Consider the following 19,471-nt stretch of genomic DNA (forward strand, 5'->3'; position numbering starts at 1 on the left):
GTACCATATAATATTGGAGGGTGCTATTTTCCTTTGTGTTTGTTTTTTAGGCAGGCTGGAATAGATCACTCGAACTTTTAGTGATTTTAGTAATCTCAATGGGGGAATATGACTTGAGTTATCACCATGGACATGGAATGACTTAAATTCATATCTCAAGGCACCACTCTAATAGGGATTGAGAAACTTTAGTGGACTTTCTCATGAACTATATTGTCCACTATAAAACAAAAAAAAACCCTATGCATGATGACTGAGGAGGAAATGAGACACTGATTCCCAACACAGCCTTCGGCAGCACTGTAACATGGATGACATTATCACTATCTCTATTCATCAATCAATAGTGTCTGAACAAAAGTCATGAGGCACTGACGCCAATCAATCACTCAATCAATCAGAGCCTTTGGTTGTCTTATCTTAATTCAAAGAGAACCGTATTCTTCCATCTTTAATGGAAACAGTTTGGGGAGGGCCCTTTTCTGTCACAAAGCCAGGTCCATATAAAGACATGCTTGGATGAATTGGGGGCAGAAGAACAACCACGGAGCGAATGGAGACGATGGCCAACATCGCTGACATCACAAACTGACTGAACTGGAGTAAGTGACATTTGCTGTTCTATGGTTATCATTACCTCACAGATGGACAGACACCCAAATGTTGAATACTTGTTCTTAACCTTAAACGATGGTATTGAATTTGATTCATTGTCGAACAATAAATACATTTGCCACATAAATTCAAAATATGCAAATACTGTATAAAAATATAATTTTTTGGGGGTACAAACAACAATAAACTTGGGTAAACTGCCACTATATACCTTTTGATAAAAATAACGTTTTCCCCAAAGTGATAAAAGAAATATTAATTACAAAATTACTAACAATATTATTACAAACATCTGTCCTTTTGTGCTCATAATTTTCTGAAAGCGAGTTTATATAAAGTCAATTATTATTAATCATTTTCAAGGAAATGATACATGCGTCTTGATCACCAAATTTGGGCATTGATTGTATAACCCTGTAATTTTATCAAATCTAATGTAATATAATATCTAATATAATAAAAAAAACAATAATAATATCAAATACAATGTTTTATTTATGTGTGAATTGTACACATTGAACTGCACTAGTCAGTTGCCACAACAATGGCGATTCCGCTGCACTAGGGGACGCTGCTTGCCACAACTAACATTTCTACGCCTTTTGACTCGCGTTTAGAGTGAGTTTTTAAAGTATTCTATCTGCATCACAGAAAATTAGACGCTTGACTTCGCTTCGAATTTGCCTAAATGACGAAAATAGCCGTTAACTTGCCCCATGACCTCTTCGGAGAAACGTGTCTAAATTTGTCGTAAAACCTGTTTCCTTGTCAGCGCGAACTTTAACCCAGTTGAAGACACGCGACTGGGGGCAAGTTTAACAATGTGACACGCCCTGTAGTTGTTTCCTCGCATGAAACTTTAGTTAGAAAAGAGAAGCTTTATAATTGTCATTTCTTTTAATATTTACCGACGTGATCTGTAAACACGTTAATCCCTCCCACCCATCACGGCTAATTTGAGCCGAGAATGAGGGAGGCGCTCAAACTGGGCTAGCAATCCAGACGCCACATCTCAGCCAATAAGAAGCAGAGTTGGCGCGCCACAACCAATCACAAATCGGCGTCGGGTGCGCACTTACTTTGGACGACTGGCCGGGGCCATGGACGGGACGAGTCGTCCCTTAGTTGAGATCCCAAACTTTTAAACAGCCGTCTTTCGACACCAGCCCGTTCGGTAAGTGTCTTTTTTTCTTAAAAACAAATTCATTCTAATTCTCTTTTGTCCTGCGTCACGTTTATGTCATCGTCAATTTAGCTCAAACCTCGTGAGTTTGATCTTCCTTCTTGAGCCGCAAAAAACAACGCCACGTTAAACTTTTTTTTTCCTCCGTTGGAATATGACATTTAACTCGTTTGGCTCTTTTTTTTTTAAACAATGACAATTGGAACTGTAACGCAGCGAGGGGCTTTAAAAAATAATGTTTGTGTATTTTTTTAACCTTCAGGGGGACAATAATCGTTTACCAACCAAAGAGTTTAAATCAAAATAGAAGGCCACATTTTAAGAATGGTGAAATATGAGCAATTGAAATTCACCCATGGGGTGCTTGTAAATGTTCAAATTAGTGCGATTTACAGTAGATAATTCAGTCATTGTGAGCACAACTATAAAATCGATGAGAAACAGATCGTGAGCCACATAGCCAGAATACCTGTACTAACCACAAAAAATCAAAAAAACACAGTGGACTTTCACTTTTCTCAGGGGTGTTTGCGACCAAACTCGGACACCAATAGCAACAAAAAAAGTTTATAATTGCTTATATTGATAGTTTAAACCCAAAACATACCCCCAAAGTATGCTCCCAATCTCACCGCACATCACCTTTTAAAGGGAGACCTCACAAATGTACATTTGTAGCAGCAAAACTTAACATTTACGTCAATGTATTTTTTTTTTTTTTTTTTTAAAAATGTAATTGTAGGTGAGGTAATCGCTAATTATATTACATAGGCGTGCCTGCCCTACAGGTGCCTGCCTTGTTTCACCGCCATCTTTGTGCTACCGAAGGAGAAAAACATATCGAACTTAGTTTCACAACATCATGGCTATAGCATGTGTAACAAATGCCATCCACTTACTCCATCATTTGAGGGAAGACTAGAAGTCGTTTTGGATGACATTTTGCCTGCACTTCTGCTGCAGAAATTGTTAGGCCTGCAAAGTGTGGTCTCGCTGAGGCTCTGTCTCAAACCTTGATGATGTATGTAAACAAACACACATGGAAACGGCCATTGACCCAGCTGACCAAGTCGGCCCAAAAAAAAAAAAAGGGCCCATTCTCTTCACAAGGATAAATCAATAGTTATTATTGTGACAGTCCTTGCTCATTTCAAGCCTCTTGTCTTCCTTCTTTTCTCAAAGGAGCCGCCCACTTGGACGCAGTCATGGGTGAAATCGAGGGGTCCTATCGGGTCCTTCAGACCCCGGGCACGAGACTGGGCGCCCAGTTCAATGCAGGCATTAGCACATTGGAGCCAGGCCAGAGCCTCAGCACCAACGTGGTTGTGGTCGGAGGCACCCCCGGCGTCAAGGGTCCCGGTCGGGGTCTTCAAGTCCGCGTTCAAGGTCTGGACGAGTCCCAGGAGTTCTTCGATTTAGACGTGAGTGTTTCTTCCACCTTCCTGACACGATGGGATAAGTCTGCTGTTAGTTAGCCGTGCACAGCAGGGCCACGTTTGACCCGGTTTGTGAGTTGGTGACAGCTGCAATGTGGCTTTGCCGAGAAAATCCCTTCCCGTCCGTCTTACGCCGTCTTATTTACCACCTCCAGACTGTTGAAGTTGAAAGCGCCTTCTTCCTATAATTTTGAGGTATTGTCTTTGCCGAGAACATCGGCTCTTTTGATTGGATAATGATTGGGTGTATTGTTGTCTCAGTCTGATGATGATTTTAGTATCAGTAAGCCGAATTGGATTTTTGCTTTGTAATGATTAGCTCAAACATAATCACTGCTGAGTCATGTTTACAAGACAATGTCCACTCAGCTTTTTCGATACGTGGAGCTCGAGCAAGGCAATATGGCCTTTAAAAAAAATAATAAATAAATAAAAAAATTGGCTCACTCCGAGGAAACAATTTAGTTGGAACCCCACCACCACCACACACACACACACACACACACACACACACACACACACACATTTTCAAACTACAAAACTACACTGAAATGGTTAAGTGTTATGCTTTGTGATTAACTATAAATAACCGGCAAGTGGACTCGAACGTCAATCTCATTACCATCAAAACAATCGTGATGATGTGAATTCATCTGGATTCACGATTGGCTTAAATCCGCTTGGCGATAGCTGCATCAAAATGAGAATGATCCGTGGCGGTTTCTGCGATGAAAACTTTGTCCACCAGCTTTACATAATAATTATTTGTTTTTTTATTTTGGTCAAAGTGTCTGTTTAGCATTACTTGTCACGTTGAGATATTTAACAAGTAATTCCAAAGCCAGACTTGGAAGTTCCTTGTCCTTTTCTGATGAACGTGACTTTTGAGGGAAGTCTCCAATGATGTGCTTTCACTGTCGGCCTGCCAACTTGCCGCAGTCAAGTCATTCACATAGGAAGCAATAAGGAAGTCGATAGAAATGAGCCTCTTTCCTGTCTTTTTAAGTCAGCCCGGTGTTAAATCACCGACGTGAAAGAAGCATTCAGGACTCACTGATGACGTTGTGTAATTAAATACTGCCTCTTAATAAATCCTCCCGTAGCCTCAGCAGTTAGAATTCTGTGGTGCACTGCTGAGACGGACATTTTATAATCCGAGGCGCCATATGTTGTCTCAAACTCTGTAACTAATAGTCAAGTTGAATTAGTTTAGACGTTGGTCCATGCAGAGTTGAAGAATTTCATTTCGAAAGTATTTGAAAGATGGGTTTTGAAAACCTGGAGATGGATTTAAATGGCCCTCAACTTGACCTTCATGTTGTATGAGAGGTTGAAAAATCTTTTTCCAGTTCCTGTGTAAGAAAACATCATTGTCGATCCGCACAAAAACACACTTGTCAGAGAAGAGCATTCGGGATGACTTGTGCCGATAAGAGGATCACATTGTTTGCCTTTTTTGAACGGGCTTTCTGACATCATGTCATCAGCGGCGTAACGGTAGAGCCGCCGTTCATTTGACTGTGAAAACCTGCTTGCTTTGCTGACCGGCCACTGCATCTACTGGAAGCCCCTTTCACACTTTGCTGACAAATTGATGTAATGGTGGACCCGACATTCATTCAGCCGTGCTCATTCAGACAAACATCGCGGAAGTGTGCTGTTTGCCGTGCGCTTTCATGCAGCTGTTGCAGGACGAAAGGGATTTGAGGCGCACCAATTTCAGGTTACTTGCCCCGTTTCTAACGCTCTAGTTCGCTCTACGTAATTGCCGACGTTTTGATCGCTGCTGTCGGATGAAAAAGAAGTCCGATAACACGCAGTTGCTGGTGCGATTTTTGGCTATTGCTCTTTTGGCTAGTCACGGTGTTCTTTTTTTAAACCCCTTTCAAACGGCCTTTGTGATATAATTGTCGTCATGGTAAAGCCTGCATTTATTTGACGGTGCCTTTCAGGCGGAACTCGATGAACAGTAACATCGTCGTGTGCTTTTCACGATGTGGGGGCAGTAACAATTGCTTTCGACACAAAGTGGTCTGTTCTCAAACATTAAACACTCTGATAATGGCCTCCCGCTTAATGCTGCGGTCAGACCAACCGCGGGCTGAACGTTTCGGGCGCCTTTTCAATGCAGTTGGTGTTGTCAGGCGCGGGTGAAGCGTTTTGAAGCAAACGTTTTTGCTTCTTCGCCGGGGGTTTGCTAATGTGGGGCTTTTTGTGGCGTCGCGTGGCTCACACCAAGTCGGCAGACACGAACGGTGTGATGAAATAAACAGTGGGGGACGTATTGCGATCTTTGAGGACCAAGAGGTATACGACGCAGCCAGTTTCCAATCCGGTCCGAGCCAAAACCGAGCAGGCTTGAAGAATGGGGAGCGAAGAAGTTGGCTGTCTGGTGAATGTATGGACTTGTTTACAGCCGTTAACTTGTCAACCAAGATAGCGTTTAGCAGCCAAAGTAATGAAGCAATCCCCCCGTGTAACTAACTCTCTTGCAAACAAAAGCACGCGAGACGTGATGTCCAGCAGGCTGTAATCTGCCAAGAAACAAGATGGCCACTGAGTGCCTCTCTTCATTCAGTGCGAGCGAGGCATCGTGGGCTGGTCTTCTCTCTTTTGTATAGCAGCACTGTTGAGCCAACAACGCTGTTTCCAATGGATGCTTGACTTCCAGCGGGAACTTGTTCCAAATGTTTAGTTCTTGGTCTGAGGAGCAGCTGCAGCCCAATTATGATTACTTTTTTTTTTTTTTAAATCCAGGATTGTGCCCTTTTCCTGTATACCGTGTACCAGAATAGACACCAAATTGCAGTGGTGAATGTTTGAAATGGTTGTGGCCTTTCAAGCGACCGCCCTGCCTTCCCTTTTGCACTTTTTGTCGTACTTGGGCTCACGGTCCATGTGAACTGGTGCGCTCGCCGCACGAAAAGCAGTGCGGCCTTGCTCGGTGTGTGTGAATGCTGACAGTCGGAGTCGTCGGTACACGCTGCAGAAAGCTGGGAAATGGGAAATGTCAGACTTCAGACGGGGAAAGTGGCATCGAATGCTACTCAAAATTGATGTATGTAGATCATAATTATTCAAAAAGACTTATCGAGCCTACCATATGTCTGTATATAGTGTCCAAGAATATGTGTGTATTGATCAAACAGTAAATGGTGAGAGGCCCGAAGAAAAATGAATGCGGCTTAATAAAACCAAACGCATGACGTAACTTCATTTTTAGTACATTCGGTCATGTTTTTTTTTTTTTTTAGTCCGTTCCACTGGCATCAGGTGTTGTCCAAGTTATTTCATGATCTCCATTTTTATTTTTTAAATGAATTTTTTTAGCCGGCATTTTCTTGCACCGAGGCCCCTCCCGCCGCCGGTGCAGGAGAAAGCCCGGCCTTGTGGTCACTGAAACACAGGCTCCTTTGATGCGGCGCGAAGCCTTGCCCCCCCTCCCCCCCTCCGCTGGGCCTTCACTCGTATGCGGAGCCTCGCCGCGGACAGACGGCGCTGCATTCATTAGATGTGGACGGGCTCTGCTTTTCGGCAAACAAGCACGTAAATAGCAAAGTTGACAACCGCAAGGCGTGCACGAGGAAGACGAAGAGGGAGTGCAAAGTTTGAGCTCGTTGGCGGGGGGGGGGGGCGGAAGCAAAGTTTGGGTCAGGAATTTTTAACCACGGGGGGGAGAGAGAGCGAGAGTGCGTTACGGCTATGTTTCGGATTATGCAACAGGTTTAATGTTATCATATGCTACTGAAATTAATGCGTCGAAGGCAGACCAAGGAACAGTCAAGAGTTGTTTGGTGCCATCTTTTTTTTTTTTCTTTCTTCTTTTTTATAAAGTCGATTGTATATGCGTCTCTGTTGGTTGTGCTTTATTGAAATGTGTATTTCAAACAATCACGTCGTCTCTGTTAGCTTCATGCTAACACATAATGGGGAAACGCTTTAGACGGGTTAACAAATCCCCTCGATGTCAGGGGTGTCAAACTAATTTTTTTGTCGCGGGCCACTTCGGAGTTACGGCTTCCCTCGGAGTGCCGGTGCAAAATTACCCATGACAATTTGACATTTCGGTCCAGATTTCGGCAAGAATCTTGAAAGTTGACACACATGATTTGCTCCCGCGGGCCACATAAAATGATGTGGGGGTGCAAAATGAGTTTGACACCCCCGCGTTAGATTGTGCAAACCATGTTTAAGACGGACCTTGCTTTTCGCTAAAGTCGTGGACCTGATCCAGGTTTCACAGGTGCGTTGAGTAGACCAGCTTTTGATCCTGATTACTGCGTATTCTCACACGTTTCCTCAACACTTGCGTGTCGAGAATAAACGTGCGCTGTCGTTGTTTTAACTGGGTATCTTTGCACAGTAAACATTGGGTTGTTGATAGAAGATCCACCCTGGATCGAGGACACCATCTAGACATAGCGTCTCCCAGCCGAACAGCTGCTTTGTCCTAATCCGCGGCCGCCACTTTCTCTGATTGCGTGACCCGTTAACCCGCCTTAGTGCTCGACTTCTGAGGCACGCCGCTTGCCGACACGTCACTATGTCGCGGATTTGCGCGAAATTACAAATGCCAGATGTGCTTTTTAGGTCGGAGCCCACACACTCGTTTGCATTTCATCTTGGATTGTTGATGTACTCATGGTACCTTTTTACACTGAGCCTAGCACGGGAGGGATATTGCCCCAACTGTTTTCAACCCAGAAACGCCATATCGCAAGTCGGCCAGTTTTCGCTGAGATGGCTCAAAAATGGGTTCATAATGCTGCCGGTCAAATCTTAACTGGAGCACGTAAGAGGGAGCACATATCTCCCGTTCCGAACTGCGATACGAGTGATGGGCGACTGTACTTTTCACACGGGACAGCGACCTCCAATAAACGGCTTTGGCGGGCAGTGTGACAGGCTAAATATTTTCCGGGTGCCAACTTGGTGACATTTAAAGCATGGAAATGTACGCATCTCTCCTGGCAAGCCGGAATCCACCTACACATAGATGGCGTCTGGACGTTTTTGGGTCCGCTTGATACACTCGTTGCGTGCCTGTGTACCTTTCACACCGAATCCATCTTTGTGTTCATGAAAGCAGGCCAGACATTGGTGGGTACTGAATTACATGACGTTGTCGGGCCGTGAACTTTGCAGAATGTTGTAACGTGAGACAAAACACCTCCGAATGTTCCTCCGGATTGCAGCGTGTCTGCATTATGACTTGAGTCAAAGACGATTTGTGGAAAATATGTCCTAGCCGATTTTTATTCTTTGGTTTGGGACTGACTGGAATGATACTGTGGACTCATTAAAAATGAGTTTTACAACACGTATGCGTTGTCAGCTGTATTCATTTGTAGTTTAATTTTTTTGACTTTTGAGTTGACTTGCACTACTTTTAACTTGTGGGACAGCTCCCTTTAAACCCCCCCCTTTTTTTTTTTTAAAAATACTATTTTACATTACAACCAGATGTCTGAGGCTATAATTTTGCCTGCTACATGGCCAAACCTCAAGTGACGTGTGTGTGCTGAGTACGTAGTAATTAGTTAGTTGGCCCAGAGAAAATAAACTCCGAAGAAGCCCGCCAGGAGCCACACTTGGGCACATTTCCTGATCGCATTGATGGGAACGTGCGACCGTTTGCCGTTATTTACTTGCTTGTCTGAGTGTGTGTGTGTGTGTGTGGGGGGGGGGGGGTGATTCATGGAACATTGTTGGGATGTATTACGGAAAGTGTATGCTTTAAAAGCTGGTGCACAAATATTTAGGTGTCTGTAGTGCCCACCCATCAAGTGTGAAATGACACAATCAAGTAAATGAATGACTGAAAAACATGCCTGTGAATGAGCTGTTGAAAATTTTTTTTGTCACATGCCAGATATTTGACATAATCCTCTAGCCACACGATTCCTCTGCACCATAAATTGAAAGTACGGTTTGGAGAAGATCCAAGAGCCACTTTTCAACTTCGAGCAAGAGTTCAGACCTCCGTCCAGGCTCGCCACCAAATTATACACTCACCGGCAGTCGTGTGTTTTCTCCCGAAGTCGACTTTGACTTTAATTACAGAAGTGTTCCGGGTTGTAAGGTATCTCTTGTGCACCCCATCCCTTCCAAGTCACCCGACACGTTCTATTGGTTTTAGGTCTGACGTTAGGCTAATTCTAAAACTCTTCTTCCATCGAAACCGTTGTTGATTTTGGATGAATGCCTGTTCTGCAAACTCCTCTTCATCAGACATGTTGAAGGTTTGTTATTGTGCTGTTTGTTGACACAGGGATGAGATGATTAATACAAATATTTCTTTTCTTTTTTTTTTTTTTTTTTTTCCTTGCTCTTTCAGCCAAGAGCTTTCGGGCAGGATCTTCTCTCGGAGGTGTTTCTGCGAGGGAACCTCATTGAAAGTGATTACTTTGGGCTGGAGTTTCAGAACATGCAGTTGAACTGGGTGTGTAGGTCTATGTCAACGTGCGCGCGCGTGCACACACACACACACAAACACACACACACGCACACGCTGTGAGCAAACTGTCAAAGGCAAACGGCATTTCAAAGGCTTGAAAATTGACTGTTTGCTGATGACAAGAAAAAATGTGATGTATTTATACTGCAAACAAAAGCATACAGTAAATTATTTCAAATGGCAAGCCAAAAGGTCTTGGTGGATATGTGTCCCAATACTTTTGCCTGTATAATTTGTGCTGGTGGTCATCTCAAAGTCAACTAACTATCTGTTTGTGTCCATTCAGCTTTGGCTGGAGCCCACCAAACTCATTGTGAAGCAAGTCAGAAGTAAGTTTGAATAACATTAATATGAACTTCATAACACCGGATACAGCGCAATCTCATGTTTTGTTTGTTTTGGTTGTTTTTTTTCCAGGACCCGCAAATTCGATGTTTAGACTGGCTGTGAAATTTTTCCCCCCGGACCCTGGTCAGCTGCAGGAGGAGTTCACCAGGTCCCGAAATTACAAACTTATAAATCACAACAATGAATAAGCCGGCTCTGGACTTGACTTGGCATTGCACACACAACCTGATGCTGTTTATTTTGACACGAAACCTGTGTTTTATTATTCCTTTCCTTTTTTTTTTTTTTTTTTTTTTGTAGGTACTTGTTCTCCCTGCAGATGAAAAGGGATTTGATGGAGGGACGCTTGATCTGCACAGAAAACACCGGAGCCCTCCTCGCCTCTCACCTTGTCCAATGTAAACTTCAAAATCATTTCGTTCTTGTGAGCGTAGTCCCGTTGTTTTTTTTTTTTTTTTCCCTGAAATTCCTGTTCGATTTTTAGCATTAAAATGATCACATGCAGGAACTATAGCCATGGCCTTTATGCTAATTAAATGCTAACCTTTAAACCTAATACATATCAATGTATTAAAATATTAAATCACTGTCTGAACACAATGAATGGGAAAATCTCGTCTTTCATCCCCAGCTGAAATTGGCGACTACGACGCGGCCGCTGACCGAGACTTCCTGATGAACAATAAGCTGCTGCCGTACCAAGAGAAGGTCCTGGAGGCCATTGTGGACTTCCACCGCAAACACCTGTAAGAATTTGGCCTCATGCCGGTTGCCCCTTTACAGCTCACATGGTGCCTTGTTGGTTTTCCGCTTTGCTTTACTTTGCTGTGACAGCCGGAATGTTGAAGCCGGAACTGGAATTGAACCCTCCGCACTGTGAGGTCGACGAGCTAACCACTGGACCACCGTGCCGCCCTATTTAGCATCTATTAAACGCAAAATAAGGCCAATGACGTGTACCCGTATACACTTTGTATTTTAGTTACGCCTATATATTAACTTTCTTCATATTTCATAATATATATTTTGCATGGTTTTAGTTATTTGACTGTTTTTGCTTTATGCAGTGACCTTATTTTGCATCTTTAGTTACTCAAGAGTGCATTTGTGCACTTTTCCCAGCGCCATTCTCCTCCAACAGTGTCTCTTTTCAACACTGTGCACTAGTTTGCTAATCTCTTCCCTCGCTTGCCAGAGTGGAAGTACAAGCGGCCTAATCCCCCACCCCATCCTCCTCCGTCTCCCTCTCTGTCTTCGGTCTATTAGCCGTAAGGCCAGTAGGGCAGCAGGGGAGGGCCCTAAGGAGATTTAACCGCTTAAACGGATCGCCCAAATTAGAATATGGTCATTATTGGGTGGATATGTCCTCCTCGCACTGCTTTTTCTTTATTTTTAATTTTAATAATGGCGCTCGCATCCTGGAAGCCCAAATCATTTTTAGTTGGCTGTACTTCACGTAAAGGTCAGCACAGGCTTACTGAACACTTGCATTCTAATGTGGCTGGTGACTAAGACAAGTGAGCAACACCCTAGAAATTCACTAGCAACCCCCGGTAACTAGGAAAACAGTTTCAACTAGTGACATGAAATGTGATGAGCATGTCTGTCAGGAGTGGAAAAAATTTCTAGGATCTATGTCTCAAATTGAACAACAGGTTGCCCATATTGGTTTGAAGCAGCAATTCTGTGGTGAGTTCCAGAGAGTTCATCAATCGACACAACATTGCATGGACGTCATAACAGTCCATCGTAACAGGATGTTCAAAAAAAGTCTGAAGGAACCCCGGGCCTGAAATTGAACAGGAACTTATCCATTTGGGTTGATATTGTGACAAAAAGTGGTTCAAGTTCTAACCCCTGCAGCACTCCGTTTATTATTGCCCAGTTTGACAAATGCAGGCATGTGGAAAACTCATTGTTTGTTGCCCCCATTCAGTGGCCAGACCCCCGCCGAATCAGACTTCCAAATATTAGAGATCGCACGCAAGCTGGAGATGTACGGCGTGCGCTTCCACCCGGCGGCCGACCGGGAAGGCACAAAGATCAACCTGGCCGTGGCCCACATGGGCCTTCAGGTCTTTCAGGTGATCTTCCGTTCACTCTCTCTGTCACATGTTGTCCGGTTACAACGAAACTCCTGCCTGAATACACCCGTTTTTGTTTTTTTGTTTGTTTTTTTTTTTTTCAGGGCCACACCAAAATAAACACCTTCAATTGGTCTAAGATTCGCAAGCTGAGTTTCAAGAGGAAGCGCTTCCTGATCAAGCTCCACCCAGAAGTTCACGTACGTATCAAAACTCACAGATGACTGATCTCAGGTCAGATGCGATGGACGTGGTCTCTCTTTTGGTTCCAGGGCCCACATCAAGACACTCTTGAGTTCATGATGGGCAGCAGGGACCAGTGCAAGGTCTTCTGGAAGATCTGTGTGGAGTATCACTCCTTTTTCCGTCTTGTGGACCAACCCCAACCAAAACCCAAGACCATACTTTTCACCAGAGGCTCTTCTTTCCGATACAGGTACGCTTGGATTAGTTTTTTATGCTACCTTTCGCTAAGACCCTCGAAAACCAAATGAATATAGGCCCTGGTGAACACTATTTGGTAGTCCGCGATCCATCTTATTTGATTGTAAACAAAATCGCTAACATTGATGTGAGTGAACAGTGATGTGCTAACTAGGCTAGCTACATGCTGCAGAGAGCTCGGAGGGGACAAACAAAGAGCTCTGCCTTAAAAATTACTTTGGCAATTGGTCAAGTCATTGATTGTAGTTTGTTCCTTCCAGTGGGCGGACGCAGAAGCAGCTTGTGGAATACGTGAGGGAAAACGGAGCCAAGAGAACACCGTATCAGAGGTGTGTGTTTCTTTCAAATTAACCGTGAAGTTTGCTTCCCTCTGGATTGTCAGATGATCCCACAATGTCTTGATCATACCGCTGATATTCTGCAGGAGGAACAGTAAAGTACAAACGTCGTCTCGCTCCTTTACCATCGATGTGCCAAAACAGGTCAGTCCGTTTGGTCTTCATCGGAAATGAGATTTTTATACTCTATGCATTATGGAGCCAGAACATTAGGTACAGCTCCTGTCATGAGATTCATTATATTATCCGCAAACAAAGATAAATCTTGGAGCTCTTCACAGTCAGAGATATTTTGAAGAGCTCTGAAGCACAACGGTTTTTGGTAGAACTGTAGCTTGAAAAGTAGCTTTGTGTGGGGTTTTTTTTTTTTTTTTTTTGGTTTTGTTTTTTTTTGGTCATCACAACATGTTGTGCTGATCGCAGAGCTTGTCGTTCAACGACCGTCTGCGGACGCCGTGCTCCCATCCCTCGTCCTCGGTGTCCTTCCTCTCGCCGCACATCTCCAGCGTCGTCGGCCCGCGAAAAGACCACCCAGCTCACCACCACCCGCAGCAGCCGCCTTCACCCGCCATGCCGCCCTCTCCGGCGTCCCCTCAACAGCCGCCGCAGCAGCAGCAGCAGCCCAACATCCCTCCGAAGGAAGAAGCCGTCAACGGCGGCAATCCCCCGACTCACTACTCTTTGTCAGGTGCTCCCACCACCGCTCACTTCAGCCCCGCGTTTGTCCGTGTCGAAGGCGTCATCCCGCAATTGCAAGCGTCCAAAAATGAGGCGAGTCAGCCTTTTTCTAGAAGGGCAGGCAGGAAGGGGGTTCTCACGCCCGAAGCTTTCGAGGCTGAGCTTTTGCGTACCAAACAAATGTTCTCGCCGCTGCGCGTCACCGAGGAGTTCATAGACGACGATCCCACGCAAATGTCTTTCTACGATGGTCGGGTGGAGGCCTACCCTTACGGACGCAATGACAATGTGGAGCGCGTTGATTACGAACGCGAGTCGGCTAAGAACGGGCTCTTCAGCGTGGGTCTCGAAGACCTCAACGGCAGCGTCAACGCTTTCCCTGACAGCGCGGTGGGTCATTCCGAGACCAGCTCCTTGCTCAACAACCGTTCGGAGTGCAGCTCCCTGGACAATTTAGGGCTCAGTTCTGCGGGCGAGTCCATGTCGGCCGCTCAGGACTCGGCGTCCTCGCTGCGTCTGCCCGGCTCTGACGTCCAGTCGGAGGCCAGCTCCATGGTCAACTTCCCGGCGTGCTCGGTGCGCTCCGAGAGCAGCTCGGCGGTGCAGTTCAGCGACTTGGTAGAGCAGCTGGAGCAGCTCAGCTACCCGCCCACCGGTACCGAGGGCTCCGGGAACGGCACCTCCGACTCTGACTCGGACTGGGGCTCGGACAGCGTCCTGCCGCCAGAGCAAAATCTGTTTTACAGCAACGCTCTCACCGGGAATGCCGGGATTGAGAACTTTCTCCTTCAGTGCCATAACCTGCAGGCCTTGGCCTTAGCAGACCCCCCTGGACCTGCGCAAATTTAGTTGAAATTCAAACAAAACCATAATGTTTTGAGAATTAGGGAACACAAAAACGCTGTTTTTGAGAACGCAAACGGGTCTCTCAAGCCACAAGATTCAGGAACATTTCGATCTTTGTACTCGAACGGCAAGTCTTGGAGCTAAACGAAGTCCAATCTGGCACTTCAGATCCCAGAACAACCCCACCAGTCATCTTGTGGCCCTGAATCTAAGCGCCGACACATCAAGGGCCTAAAACTGTCGATTTGGCTGTTGGTTTAGAAAAGTAAAACAAAAAAAAGTTTTGGATCCTGAGAATGGTTACTGGTTGTGAGGTGAACTTTGCTGTAGTAACTCCCAGACCTACCTGGACCGACGTAAATTTTGTGGCTATTTAGATGAGTAAGAAATAACATGTCACTTTGGCTGATATAGTTTACACAGTAAATGCTGTTTTGGGCTCAAAAGCTGCATTTCCGCCGAAAGTTCTTGGAACTTTTATTTTTGGCACTTATCTAGTAGTTCCTGGAAGGAAAAAAAAAGGTTCCGGTCAGGTTCTTTGGTGCAGCAGTCACCTACCCCTAATGGTTCCTGAACCCTGGAAAAGTACTACCGCTTCGAATGGTCTTTTTTTTTTTTTTTTTTTTTTGGGCCTGGAACTAAAGTCTGAAAAAAGTCCCCATGCTGCAGACACACTTTATCCAAAGTTCCTGGTCCTGGGGCAGCGTTGCTGGTGGCCATGATTGAGCCCACCTGGACCTGGTAGTAGGGCATCACAGGTTTCCGCCCCACGGTGTTGATATAATGTAGCCATGAAGGTTTGTTGTATTCTTGTTCTGAAACTGTTACCGGACCTGTTGGTTTTAAAATGTGCGTATACATACTGCTACTCCTCGCATTATTCTACTTCCTGTGGTTTGTAAAACCTGATCGTAAGAGGATGGCCGATGTCTCATCCTTGGTGCTCCTCGGTTGTGAATTAGGGAGTTTTAGGGTGGAGTTGGAAACACGGCAGCCGAACTTTCTTCTCCTTAACTGCTACATTCTTAGACTGTACATAGATCCGCATGTTGTCGCCGTTGGACTAATTCCTCTCACGTCCAAAATCACTACTTTCAGGAATTAAAAAAAAAAAAAATGCCAAGTCGCTTAACTTACCAAACACGTTCATGTTGATATTATACCTTATTTTGCTACCATTATATATTCTGTAAATAATTTGCGTTCCTGGCTGACCGCTTTCTTCTGCACCGAAGAATTACAGCTTTCCAGGAATTCAAAAAATATGCCATGTCGCTTAAGTTACCAAACACTACATCGTTCATGTTGATATTATACCTTATTTTGCTAGCATTATATACTCTGTAAATAATATGCGTTCCTGGCTAACCGCTTTCTTCTGCACCGAAGAATTACAGCTTTCCATTTTTAACAAAACATGCTTACTCAAAAGTTATTTTCACTCATTATTGTCTTTAACGTTTAGTCTTGCGGCAACATCAAACTGCACGTCCCCCGCAGAGTCAGGCAAAAGGCGGAAATTTACGGCAAAAGTTATTTTCACTCATTGTCTTTCAAAAAAAAAAAAAAAAAATTAATCTTGCGGCAACATCAAAATACACATCCCCCGCAGAGTCAGGCAAAAGGCGGAAATTTACGACTTATGAGACAGTTCGAAAGAGTTAATAGATTTCTTCTTTAACTATTTTCTGCACTTTAAAACGGTAAATGTCAAATGAAATAGACGTTAGTAGGACATCACAGGTTTCCGCCCCACAGTGATGATATAATGTAGCCATGAAGGTTTGTTGTATTCTCGTTCTGAAACTGTTACCGGACCTGTTGGTTTTAAAATGTGTGTATACATACTGCTACTCCTCGTATTACTCTGCTTCCTGTGGTTTGTAAAACCTGATCGTAAGAGGATGGCCGATGTCTCATCCTTGGTGCTCCTCGGTTGTGAATTAGGGAGTTTTAGGGTGGAGTTGGAAGTAATCGCATTGATCCTTCACTGACACCTGCTGGTCAAAGCAGCTGTTGTCTGAGTTCTCTTCCCGGGACTCTCGGTCACTGCTTAATTTGGTTCATTGAAGAATATCGGCTGCTGACGAGCCATTTTGTCCCTCGTGAATGTATCCGCATAGAAGATTCATTGTCAACTTGTAGATGTGACGCTCGTGGGTCATCGTGTACCACTGGTGGGTCACAAAATGTGGCCTTCAGGGCCTATTCAGGGCGTTGGCACGAGTTCATTTCAGGGGTTTCTTTGCATGCTATTTTTTGATTGTCTTCATAGAGCAAAAAATCGTGGCCTCTCCCCTTATAGACTCTTTTGAGAATATTTTCTTCTTTCTGAAGGTCAATTTTTGTCTTCTTTTTTTTTGTGCAGGCAGCACTTGCGCTTCTGTGCCCTCCGAGCACTTCTTGATGTCAGGTGTACGTTTTGGTACTTCGTAGGATGTTTACAGCCATAATAATGTCACGATGACGGAATCATCATTTCCGCTTATTGTTGCTCACTTTGAAGTTAGGTGGCGGTACGGTCGCTTGTGTTCCATCGGCGCATCACTTTTTTTTTTTTTGTCTTTCTTGGTGCCCTCCGCACATTTAATTCGTGGCAGTGGGTATTGAAAGCCAAACCCCGTTGAAGTACATCAACTTTTTCTGATGTTGAACGACACGATAAAAAGTTGTAACCTGTACAATAACATTCATAAAATAAGTTGGTAGGAAATATTGAAGTAGTTTTGAAGTGCTTCAAGAAAATATTGAATCACAAAATGTATCTTTTTAATTAGTGGGTCATTGATCTTTTCTTTCCTCCCATCTAAAATTTGTTTTGATTTTAAAAAGTACAATACTGTAGGTTTTTTTCTCGATTAGTGAATTCCTTTTAAAAAAAATAGTAATTGGTTATTTAACCAAAAAGTTTTTCATATTTTCTACCACATAAAAAAAAGTCAGCCAAACTACTATTTTTGCCGTGACTTTTTAGAAAAGATTATTTGTGCTTCTATTTTTCTAAATTTGAAGAAAATAGTCAATTGCTAATTTACAAAATGTTACTATGAAAATAGTCTTAACACGCTGCCAGACTTTTTAATTTTCTGGCATGTAAATATTCTGCCGAATAAAACAATTATTTACAATTCAAGATTTCTCCAATCGTGACTGAATTGTACTGGTTATAATTCATTCATTTTATTGCAGTCTCGTTGATGTGAAAATGTTGATCCATCCTTCAAACTCACTTTTCCATTCCCACTGTTCGATTCTCCGCGGTGGGGCTGACGCGTACTCCATGCGCGTACTTAGACGTCGGTTCCGCACCGCAACCGCCGTCTAATCTCCAACACATGTGTATTTTAAGTCCAAATGTACTTTTAAATGTTGTGTGTATGTTTCTCTCAAAAAGAATAAAGACAAGTACCACACGTGTTGGACTTAAACATTCTTTTTGGAGATACCTGTAGAAATCCACTTATTCCACCACAAATGTATTTTTCCACCGTTGATAAAAACCCAAACCATGCATCGTAGTTTCTATTGCAGTTAAAGACGGCAACAGGATTAACTGGATCCTAGATTTGTGGGGGTGCGTGCTTGTGTTTTTTCTATTTGGACAAACTTGTAGCCAAAGTCAGCCCCCCCCAAAAAAAAAAAAAGTTGTCCCTCCCTCGTGTCTGGTGCAGGCCCGTTGTAGATAAACTATAAACCACGTCACACATGGGCACATGCGGGCGTGTGCGATGGTCGTGTCATATGATTCATGTGATTGCTTCCTTGTGCTAACCGCCACCGCGCACAATAGAAAAAAAACAGAACGTCGAGAATAATAAGCCACAGTTTAAATATAACAAATACAAGGCCGCGCCATACGGGTGACATGCACTGGAAGACATGAAGTGCTTTCGTAAACAAATGCTCGTGTTGCTGTAATTGTTGATCTTGACGGGCATTAATGAAACACAATATTTACGTCATTGCTCGTTTGTTGAAAAAAAAAATGTGGAAATGACCCTTTATCGTTGTCATTTTGTGCAGACATGGCGCTGGACAGCCCCCACCTGTCCCGCTTCGAAGCCGCTGGCCCCCTTTCCCTGTCGCCCTCCTTCCAGATGTCCACACTCAGCCTGCCGGGCCAGGCCGCCACCAACGTCTCCTCGCCCCTGCAAAGCCCCATCCTGAGCGAGGTGGGCAGCAATGCCAGACTAGAGGAGGAGGAGGAGGGCAGGAGGAAGGTATATGCCCCCCCCCTGATCTGAAATCAGAAATTACATATCTATTGTAGAAGACTTGTATGAATAAATATGAATTTAATATTAAGCCCTTTCACATACACTCGTGCCTTGAGATACGAGTGATCCAAGTTAGGAGTTTTTCAAAGTAGAAACTGTCATTCGAACAATTTTCTTTTTGCTTCGCGATATAAGCGCCGCGTGGTGTCAGTGAACCCAACTCGGCCATTTGGCAGATTGGGAACTATTTTAACTCAAAAGACTCGAAGCTGTTTGTTGCCACTCCCAGTTGAAGTTTGCTGTCAAACTCGTGTAAAACCGTCGTTTGTATTTCAAACAAAAATAACTTGGCGCCGTAATAAGTGTTGCCTTATTTAGCCCTCAATTCTGGTGAATTGATTTAATAAATCCCCCCAAAAATATTTGGAAATGACCTATATTATGTTGAACATTTCTATTGTCTTAATTAGTACATTGAAATGATATTTAGAAATGTTGGAACAGAGGTATGCACTTTTTTTTTTTTTGAAAGATTATTATTATAATTATTATTAACATATTATTTGCTCCTCAGAGGTATCCCGCCGACAAAGCCTACTTCATTGCCAAAGAGATTTTGACCACAGAGAGAACCTACCTGAAGGATCTGGAAGTCATCACTGTGGTGAGTGGATAAAATAAGGCAATATGGCCTGAAAATAACATTGATACCATTTCGCCAAAAAAAAGACTACTTTTTTTCCTCACAGAAATACGAATTTTTTTTCTTTTTTTTCCTCCTCACAATTTCTAATTTCAGACCCCCACCACCCACCGCACACACCC

The 19,471-nt window shown here is 43.8% G+C and overlaps 1 protein-coding gene across 4 annotated transcripts; it reads left to right on the forward strand.

Moving 5' to 3' along the window:
- The first annotated feature begins 155 nt into the window (after positions 1-155).
- Positions 156-19,327, forward strand: LOC109532207 (FERM, RhoGEF and pleckstrin domain protein 2). Of its 4 annotated transcripts, none has more exons than XM_019896923.1 (15): positions 1,193-1,789; positions 2,981-3,219; positions 9,572-9,676; positions 9,978-10,020; positions 10,109-10,187; positions 10,340-10,437; positions 10,671-10,785; positions 11,976-12,123; positions 12,228-12,323; positions 12,396-12,559; positions 12,828-12,896; positions 12,992-13,049; positions 13,329-13,593; positions 18,453-18,601; positions 19,221-19,327. In XM_019896923.1, the coding sequence occupies exons 2-15, from the start codon at positions 3,004-3,006 to the stop codon at positions 19,320-19,322; spliced, it is 1,707 nt and encodes a 568-aa protein (XP_019752482.1). In that variant the 5' UTR covers positions 1,193-1,789; positions 2,981-3,003; the 3' UTR covers positions 19,323-19,327. The 4 variants fall into 4 exon arrangements, with proteins under 4 accessions (XP_019752480.1, XP_019752479.1, XP_019752482.1 ...); XM_019896922.1 differs by having other exon boundaries at positions 1,196-1,789; positions 18,453-18,649; XM_019896921.1 differs by lacking the exons at positions 1,193-1,789; positions 18,453-18,601; positions 19,221-19,327 and adding an exon at positions 156-602 and having other exon boundaries at positions 13,329-14,940.
- Positions 19,328-19,471: the final 144 nt, after the last annotated feature.

This window comes from Hippocampus comes, unplaced genomic scaffold (genome assembly GCF_001891065.2).
Source record: "Hippocampus comes isolate QL1 unplaced genomic scaffold, H_comes_QL1_v1.1 scaffold22, whole genome shotgun sequence".
Taxonomy (NCBI): domain Eukaryota; kingdom Metazoa; phylum Chordata; class Actinopteri; order Syngnathiformes; family Syngnathidae; genus Hippocampus; species Hippocampus comes.